General features: G+C 43.3%; 1 protein-coding gene across 7 annotated transcripts in view; it reads left to right on the forward strand.

The window, feature by feature from the left end:
* ELF2 (E74 like ETS transcription factor 2) overlaps window positions 1-9,213 on the forward strand; it is a 65,830-nt gene extending 56,617 nt beyond the window's left edge. For all 7 annotated transcript variants that reach the window (XM_075929934.1, XM_075929935.1, XM_006124423.4 and 4 more), the window contains 3 exons: window positions 5,022-5,214; window positions 5,441-5,791; window positions 7,504-9,213. In XM_075929934.1, the coding sequence (XP_075786049.1) occupies window positions 5,022-5,214; window positions 5,441-5,791; window positions 7,504-8,128 (1,169 nt within the window). In that variant the 3' untranslated portion in view covers window positions 8,129-9,213. The remainder of the gene's footprint in view (window positions 1-5,021; window positions 5,215-5,440; window positions 5,792-7,503) is intronic.
* The last annotated feature ends 778 nt before the right edge of the window (window positions 9,214-9,991 follow it).

The raw sequence follows: 9,991 nt of genomic DNA on the forward strand, positions 1-9,991 counted from the left end.
GTACTAGCTTAATTGGAGCCGCTGTGTTTTACTGTAATATGATTATTAAATATTTATAAGTGCTGTAGTTAATATTGTGTATTTTGAAATTCTGATAGTATATATGGACTTCACTTATACTGGCTGTTGTGTTCCTGTTGGCTTGTTGGACACATGCTTTGTTACGCTGCCAGTGGAGAGCCTATGGCCAGGTAGAGCAAGCAATACAGTGTGTTTGCCTTACATGTAGAAGCTCCTTGTTGTATATGCAGAGAATCTTGTTGCTTTAGTAATGGATTCAGGGTCTGCAGTGGGTTAAATATTCATAAGGAAGTACTAGGTATGTTAAATTTAGATGAATTAATTAATCAAATACTCAGTGGGATTTCCATTGACTATTGGATTAGTCCATAAGGGTGCCTCGCCTTTGAACTGTAGCAAGAGCTCTGTTGGGTTCTTGCTACAGTTCAAAAGTAGAAAACCCCACAGGCAGCTCCGGATCAACGGGGGGACTCTCGCTGGCCCCATGCTCCCTGCGGTGCCTGAGCCTTTCAAGAGCCACTTGGCTCTTGTATATTTCAAAAGCAGAAGCCCTGCAGGGAGTAGGGGCCAGCAGTGGCTCCTTGCAGTACCTGAGCCTTTGAAATGTACAAGAGCAAGCCCGGTGCTCCTTGTGGTGCCTCAACTTTTGAAATGTACAAGAGCCCCAGAAGGGCTCTTGTATATTTAAAAAAAAAAAAAAGCCCTGCAAGGAGTGCAGGTTGTGAAGTTCCCCGCCATCCCCCATGTTCCCTGTGGGGCTTCTGCTATTGAAATGTACAAGAGCCCGGGCCACCATGGATAGGGGCTGCTGGACCCAGCACAAGCCAGGATCAAGCAGTCCTGGTTTGCGCTGGTCCAGGACTGTTGTACCTCTGCTTTTTAAATGTAGAAGGAGGGGGAGGAGAGAGAAGGGGGGAAAAAAATGGAGGGGACGAAGAAAAAAAGAGACAGTGACCGTCTCTCTTTTTTTTTTTTTTTTCCCCCTTCCCCCCTTCCTCCCCTCCATTTTTTTTTCTTCTCCCCGCCTCCCTCCTTCCCTATTTATTCTTGTATCTGGACTTCCAACACTCCTGTCATCTGAAGAAGTGGGTTGTGCCAATGAAAGCTCATGATACCATCTACATGTTTTGTTAGTCTTTAAGGTGCTACCAGACTATTGGTTGTGTTTTAAGTTTTTCCTGTTATAGACTAACTCGGCTATCCCTCTGAAGCTTTTGTACATTTAAAATGCAGAGTTTCCATGAGCTGCACCCTCTGCAGCCACGGACAGGGGCTGCTTCACAGCAGCCTCCTTTTACTCCCCCTACTATGCTCTGATCTCTCTCTGTGCTCTGCTCTGGTCCCGAATTGGTCCCACGACCACAGTGTTCTCTTCAGGACATTGCCCTCCAACAGTGTCCACTCCACTGTTTCTTACCCCCTCACAGGGGTATCAGCAGTTTCCATTCTCATCTGCCACTGTGGCCAACTGCAGCCCCAAAGTCTAGCCCTTTGCCTCAGGGGCAAGCCACAGTTCTTGGTGTGGTGCTAGAGGGAAGAGGGGTCCCAGGCCTGCCCACTACATTGGATCGCAGCTCAAGGACTCTCTGGCAGCAGCCTTGTTCTGCCCTCCTCTCCCACTCTGCTGCCTCCTTTTCCCAAGGCCACTTCCCCTGTGACTCTCGCACCCTCCTGTCCCCTATATCAAGGCCGGTAGCTTGGCAGGTATCAGACTGGAGTCTCCCTCTCTAGCTGCCCTGAGCCTGCCCAATACTCTCTCTCTAAGGTGCTTCCCTGAGAACTGGTCCCGCAATCTCCTTAGGTCAGTCTCCAACTGCTCTCTGCTCTGCTGAGAAGTTCTGTATAACCAGGGTCGCCCCAGCAAACTGTCTTTTGATTGACTCCTTCCAAGCCTCTCTCTGATTAACCAGGGTTCTGCATAGGCTCCATGCATCCTCCTTTAACCCCGTCTAGCCAGAGTGGGTTAGCCGTCCCACCACAGATGTGCATTCAAGAATTATTTGCATATTTATGGTTCATTTTTAATTTGACATTTTAGGGAACTCCTCACACACTGACAGCAAAGGTTGTTGGGTTTGGGGAGTGACAGCAGATGGTATGCAATGAGTCTCATATTGGACTACAACTGTCAAATTATATTATACCTATAAGAGGCACACAAAGATATAGATTGATGCAGTGATGCATCCCTGATACTTTGAGCTGCTGTGGTTGTGCAAAGTAGCTGTAAACCTGTCTTAATTGGCCCTCTGAGGAGTCCTTATTTACGGGAGGGGGAATCCCGAGGTGGTATAGAATGACTTAGAGGTGATTAAAGATATTTTGATTCCCCCCCCCCCCAACCCTCCGAAAATGATTATTTGTAGAAACGGAACTGTTTTTGTGAAGACTTAGATTTGACAAATCTTTCTTGAATCATGGATAGGATTTAGTCATAAAAACATGTTCATAGCTTTCCAGTGAGATATAGCATGTGTTTTACCCCGGAATGACCTGCCCTATTGGACTTTACCAGTGTGATGTTTCTGTGCATAAGAAAACCTAATTTAGATAATTTTAATATTTTTGAGCATTATTTCCTCTTCCTCAGAGGTTGCACACTAAGTTCGCTAGGGGAGGCTTTACAAGGGAAGGGAGTAAAAACAAATCCCAATGAAATGCTTTACAATTTATATTAAATATTAGCGAAAATAGTAGTAGCTACAGAATATGCAGTGGTATAATCTGGTTTTAGGAGGACCTGCCATGCACCTTGTGATTAATATGGCTATCCAAAACTCCTACTGACGGAATCATACATATTTAGTTTGATACAGACTGTGAGGGAAGAGTGCCACCTACTGAATCACCAGTACCACTTTCTGCAGCAAAATGAGGGTCATTTCCATTAAATTGGTACTTTGTGGATCTAATGTGTTTGTGGGAAGGAACAATATATGTTGAAATTCTTGCTCAATTAATGCTGTGAGGTTTTTCATTTTTTAAGTGCAGAGGCCATAGCAGAAAGACACACAGCACTGATAGCTGGAGGTTAGCATGTTGAGATAAGCATGGGAGAAATCCTGTCAATAACTGTTAAAAGAATTCCAAAGAATGTAAAGCAAATTAAGTTTCATTTTTCTTGTAGGAACAATTTATAGAATTGAAAACTGACTTTTCCTTTTTTTATCATCTGCAGATTAACTATAAATATCTGAAAAACAGCACTTACTACTGGAACTTTATTTCCATTTCATTTGACAAGTCAGAATAAAACCAGCAGATCTGGGAATGTCTTAAGAAGTGTGTTCCCTTGGTTAGAACCGATAACTGGATTCCTTAGTTCAGTTCCTGACTGCTACCGTGAACCTGTTCTGAATTTCACTGAAATCAGTGGGAAGATTCCCATTGATTTTAGTGGGCTTTGAATCAGACCAAGTACTGCTTTAGTTAAGTCTTTAATCTCTGTACCTTCATTTAGCCATCTATAAAGTGAAACTATAATAGCTTCCCCAAAGAAGAGTTAGTAAATTTGAAGGAATTTTGAGGACAGTTGAGGACCGTTCTAGTGACAGTCTTTAACCTACTTCTAAGAGAAGTAAATGTAGTTTGCAATGCTTTTTGTCATAGACCGTGTACAGCCCAGGATTAGTGATGCCATCATGAAGTCTCAGGAATGAATGTCTGAGTGTTTAATTGGTACGGTAGCATGTTGCACAAATAGATTTTTTTTCTTCATTTGGCTTTTATTTGTTTACTTGGGCTTCTGGATTCTTCCAGGATTGAAAATTTGGTCAGCTTGCTAAATCTGAGGACTCTGACTGAGTGTCCCTTTAATAGGGTGTTGAGGTTTTAATCTGTTAGCTCATTGAAGGGCTTCCTTTATTTACTTTTTTCAGATGTGGATAAATCTCAAAACATACAAACTGTTTGAACTGTTTTGTGTTGTACAACAGTCTCTCCCCTGCTCGCTCTCCTACAGGTTCTCCTTTTTTTTTTTTTTTTTTTTTTTTTAATGATTTGTTCACAGACTCACTTTCTTACACCTCTGATAAGCAGAATGTGGCCTGTTTTTCTCTGTTCGTATTCCCTTTTCCCAGATGGAATTGGCCTAATCAGAATCCAAGTAGCTTCTCTATTTAAATTTAGTGCAGTGCTGGATCTTTTCCATCACATATGCTGTAGTTCTGAAACTCAAGAGTATATAATCTAAGTAAATATAAGCTTTTTGGGGTAAAAACAGTCATTTTGTTCTCTGTACACTGCATCGGGTAATGATGTTCTGATCTGCGATGGGCTGCTAAAGGCTGTGGTACAAATAATAATACACAATAGGACTACCTTGGAGATGTAGAGGTGTTTAGGCACTCAGAAGATTTAGGGCAGCAGTGGAGTACAGTGATCAGTCTAAGAAACCATGTGAACACTGAACTCCCAGTAATTAAAGTGAGGGATGGAGGCAGATCCAAAAGAAGGAGGTTACTAGGAGGATGTGTATGGGACTTATATTTTCCTCTTCCCCCCCCCAGTAAAGAAGAAAAATTTCCTTAAGTAGTCTCTCCATCCTCTCTCCTTCTCTGCCATCACCAGACTCTATCCCAAAATTGTACAGCCTTTGTTCTGGAATTGTTGTCTGTGGTCCTAAAAGCTTATCAGAACTTCTTTCAGAGCTTTGTGCATGTCATCTAGGTAGACGACAGGTGTTGGTGATGCAGGATTCCCATCACTTGTTTTCTTATAGTCAGTGAGAGCTAATTTTGGTGTGAAGAGTTGAGCAGCCTAGTGCTAGCCCTTTTGAGTTTCAGAATGTAAATATTTATGAAATCTTTCCTAAACTTATCAGAACAAACAAGCACATACCCATTACAAGCCATGACATGCAGAGGATGGTATGTAATGTAGTTGTTTGAGGTTCCTATATCATATAGTTGTGTAAGTGCACTTTGGTATTTCTAAACATGGAGAGTTTTTTATATCTTTAAAAGTGTAAGTTGTCTAATTTTCATAACCTATTTTTGTAGGCAGTACAACATATTTGTGGGAATTCCTTCTGGATCTTCTTCAGGACAAAAATACTTGTCCTCGATACATTAAGTGGACTCAGCGAGAGAAGGGCATCTTTAAGCTTGTGGACTCCAAAGCTGTCTCCAAACTATGGGGAAAGCACAAGAACAAACCTGACATGAACTATGAGACGATGGGAAGGGCCCTGAGGTAAATGAAGGGGGAAGAATATTGGGGCTTTCCTTTAAATACAAAATAGTCTGCAATTTTTAAGCCCTGATCTTTGAGTAGTATGCTTAACCGATATGTTGATAGCTTTCCCCCCCCTGTTATTGTAGAAATTAGTATGATCTAAATTAACAAGCAGGTTTGAAATGTTGAATTTCTATGTACATCCATGAGTAGTGTTTGTTTTATAATTATGTTTTTCTTTCAGATATTACTATCAAAGGGGAATTCTTGCAAAGGTTGAGGGACAAAGGCTGGTTTATCAGTTTAAGGAGATGCCAAAAAATATAGTGGTCATAGATGATGACAAAAGTGAATCCTGCAATGAAGATTTATCAATGCCTACAGATGAGAAATCATTGGAACGAGTGTCGTTGTCTGCAGAAAATCTCTTGAAAGCAGCAGCGTCGGCACGTGGTGGAAAAAATTCTTCTCCATTAAATTGTACAAGAGCAGAGAAGGCAGTCACCAGAGTTGTGAATATTGCCTCACCAGGGCATGACACGTCATCTCGTCCTCCAACCACTACTTCCACTGTTCCAGCAGCAGCAGCTCCCAGGTTTGTCAGTTGCTGAAGCTTAGTCAGGAAGCTGAGTTTTGTCGTAAATGTACCTGTAATACCTCTGTGACACCTTCAGAGAAGCTGGTGTCGACTACCTTGTAAAACAATACTTGTGATTATGAGAGCCCAGCCTAGGCAGTTTTAAACTGGCCTCTAGTCATGCAACCCTTAGGCCAAGGATTTCAAAAATAACAGTTTGTGGTTCCCAAAGTCCATATTTTGGCCCTTAAATAAGTAGCCTGATTCTTCTAAAGGTTGCAGCGAGCAACTCAGTGAGACTGACCTACCAAGTACTCTGCACATGAAAAATCAGGCCACTTATTTACCAGCTGCACTTTAGACTCGTGTAAACGTGTCCTCCGTGGGGGAGTCCCCGGAAGTCCGTGGCTCCCCACCCCTGCGTCTCTGTCTCTTTAGAATTGACCTCAAATGGTCCCTTTTTCACCGCGCTCTTACCGAGACTCTTTGCTCTGGTTGTGTGCCCGTCATGCCCTGTGGCAGGGAGAGGGGGGGTCTGAGCCCGCCCCCTCTCGCAGACCCCAACCCGGGGCCCTAAGGACGCGGGCTCAGCTGCGATCCGGTCCGGCTGGCGGGGCTTCCCGCCGTAACGCTCCAGCCCACGGGCTCCCTTCGCCCACAGTGGGCTGCTTCCTCTCCCCGACACCGGTCGTCCTGCCCTAAGGCAGCCTTGCCCGGACAGGCCGTGCTGGCTTACCAGCAGCCCAGGCCCCCGGCGATCTCCTCTCTGGGGAGGGCTCTTCCACCGCCCTCCCCCTTTTTGCGCCGGAGCCGCATTTTAATTTCCCCGTCGGCGACCGTCCGGCGAGGGCTCCACCCTCTTCCTGCCCCACCCCTCCGGAACACCGGCATCCATCTCCCACATGGAGGCGCCCCAACCCTGAGATGCTACGGGACTCAAGGCCCCTCCCGCAGCTCAGCTGCGTGGTGGCCGCTGCACCTCCGGTACTCCCTCTCCGATGCCGCTAGACAGGCGGCGATCGAGGGAGTATGGGTGTGGGGCATTTCCGCCCCGTCACAACTCTCTCATTTTATTAAGCTTCAGGCGTACCTTTAAACTGTTTTCTTACACCCTGTGGACAGGTTCCTTTCGAGGGTAAGCCAGGAACAAGACCAGGACTGGAGCCATGTGCAGTGGGGAGCTGGGTTGCTTCTGGGGCCCAAGCTGTGGCTGGGGGTGAGACTGGAGCAGAGTTTGGGGCAGAGCAGGATAGGATTGTGTGGTGTTTGCTCCCTGCCCTGCATGGGGGCTGACATGGTCACACTGGAGCTCCCCCCCCACCAGTGCCTTCATAGCTCACAATTTGGCGATCACTGATTGAACCAGATTTAATTTTCAAACATAACATTATCGATTGTTTTGATTGTTAGAGTGGCATCACTACAAGATGGAAACTGATTTATGAGTCTCTACCTTCTGGGACTAGAGCCCATTATAATCATCTCATGGTGATCTCTCATCATGCTGCTGCTATCAGTATACTTGCCCCCAGACTCATTTGTCAAATAATCTGATGATTTATTTAACAGAAGAAAAGGATATAAATGCTGTTTCTGATTGCCAGGGAGTATAAAAAAATTGTACATTTTTCATTTGATCCAACTCTAAGTCCTGGGGTTTTTAATCCCTTTTACATTTTCTGGTGATGTGACAGCTGTCTTATATACATCTATATTAACTTTTTCAACAGGACTGTTCGTGTGGCCATGCAAGTGCCTGTCGTAATGACATCTCTGGGGCAGAAAATTTCAACTGTGGCAGTACAGTCAGTAAATGCAGGGTCTCCATTAATAACCAACACAAGTCCAACAACAGCAGCGACTCCAAAGGTAGTAATCCAGACAATCCCTACTGTGATGCCAGGTTCTGCTGAAAATGGAGATAAAATCACAATGCAGCCTGCCAAAATCATTACCATCCCTGCTACTCAGCTCACACAATGTCAGTTGCAGACAAAAACAGGCCTGACTGGGTCAGGAAGTATTAACATAGTTGGCACCCCATTGGCTGTGAGAGCACTTACCCCTCTGTCTATAGCTCATGGGACACCAGTAATGAGACTATCAATGCCTGCCCAGCAGGCATCTGGCCAGACTCCTCCCAGAGTTATTAGTGCAGTCATCAAAGGGCCAGAGGTGAAACCAGATACAGTGGCTTTAAAACAGGAACGTGAAATGAAAACACTGCAACTTGTACAAGAAGAAAAGCCAGGAGATGGAAGCAAGACTGTGACGCATGTTGTAGTAGTTAGTACACCCTCTGCCATTGCTCTTCCTGTAACAGTGAAAACAGAAGGAATAACATGCGAGAAATGAAGAACAGGCAATTATCAACGTAGATTTTCCTGACTTTTATTGATTGAGCATACTGACAGACATGGGCTGGGCGGGAGAATGGACATGATCAAGACGTCAAAAATGAGATGTTAAAAAATGTAAACATACACGCATATATCAGAGACTTACTGGAAATTAACTAATTGTCCCATGTTTCAGTGGGAATAGAACCACACATTCATATGCTGACAGAAAACTGCCTCTTACAGTTGGGAAACAACTGAATCTACGAAGAAGGAAAACGATAGGACTGGACTGAAAGGGACCAAACAGTTCACTACGATATCAAGTTACACTAAGACCTGGAACACTAAAATGAGTTCTGTGAGAGGCTTTTCTTGGTTTAATTTTCAGGGGGAGAGGAGAGTTTCACTGTTGCAAATTTGATGCATTTTTGTATGCATACCAGCAATTACTACTGTGTGCGCACAGTACTCAACTGGTGCTATGTGAAAAACCCTGCTACTAGGTATACGAGAATGTGAATTAAAGGAGAGGATTAAGAGCTTCTAAAAGAAGACAGAGAGACCTAGAGGGATTTTGTATCATACAGCTTAAGCAGATTTAAATTGAAAGCCTTAGACTGATTTTCAGTTATCTTTCTTGAAATAAGCTAATGGCTTGTTTGTGTAAAGCTTTTTTATTAAAACAATTTTTTAAAAATCTTGTACCTAGCACAGTATTGTTATAGAATTACATGTAACATATTTTTATGGTAGTTTAAAGTCTGTCTAAATTTCTTAATTGTGGACAAAATAGCAGCAGGCTTTTGGCCTTTTGCTGTAACATGCCTGTGTCACTCACTTAGCCTTGACATCTGTGCATACATTTCAGTTTCAGCTCCACTCTGTCACTTGAAAGGTCACGCTCAGCATGAATTTTTGTCAGGTAGTTCTAAACCTGTACAGTTTCTTAGTTGAAGTTAAGAGGGAAGTACCAGTGTTCAGAATGAACTATAATAGTTTGTATATTCAACATTTGAAGTATATTCTATTTTGTTGTACTCTTGTTTCAAAGTGTATTCAAGTAGGTTTTACTGAAATATAGAAATGAAATTTAATTGATTTTGGTCTAATGTTTGTTTTTCTTTAAAAAAAAAAAAAAACCAAGAAAATAACTTGTTTCTCCTCTGTCTGTCCAATTACAGCCCTTGTCCCATTGCCCTTTCCCCATTTTAGTTTGACTCCCCCTCTCCCATTTGTTGGGTCAGTCTGACTTTAGATTGTAAATTCTTGGAGCAAGGACCTGGCCACATAATTACCTGCTTGTTCGATTATACTCTGGTCACCAAACTAAAAGGATGGTGACACAATCAAGTAGCTTGGCACTTCCTTACACAGTTGATGGAAGAGCTCTGCTTAGTGTAAGAATAATTGGTAACTTTTTTAACCTAATGACTGCTGATGGACATTTGTGCTATGTAAAATCCTCTAGTTACAGAGCACATCTGATGTTGCATGGGTTCCACTGAAGGGAACACTTCAGAGTAACAGCATTAAGTGGGAGCACAGCAGTTGTTTGATTTTTTTTTTTTAATGCAGTGCCTAAAGTATCACTAAGCACTTTAACAACTGATTAGTAGTTCCTAAGCTCAGACCTGAGAGGAGACTGGGGACACCAAAAGTTTACAGGACTGAGACCATGGTTACTTGGGTTATTCATGTGCATGTTTTTAGCGTTCTGTTACATATAAATGAGTTGCAAAGGTGTTTTGAAGGAACTGGTCTGTAGAGATGAGGTACAGAGAAGATTGAAAAGAGGGTGCTAGTGGAAACAAGAGGGCGAATAAGGACATAATACAGGGACAAGTGGGAGCATCATTTTAGTGTGAGAAATAGGAGT

The sequence above is a fragment of the Pelodiscus sinensis genome, chromosome 5 (assembly GCF_049634645.1).
Source record: "Pelodiscus sinensis isolate JC-2024 chromosome 5, ASM4963464v1, whole genome shotgun sequence".
Classification (NCBI taxonomy): domain Eukaryota; kingdom Metazoa; phylum Chordata; order Testudines; family Trionychidae; genus Pelodiscus; species Pelodiscus sinensis.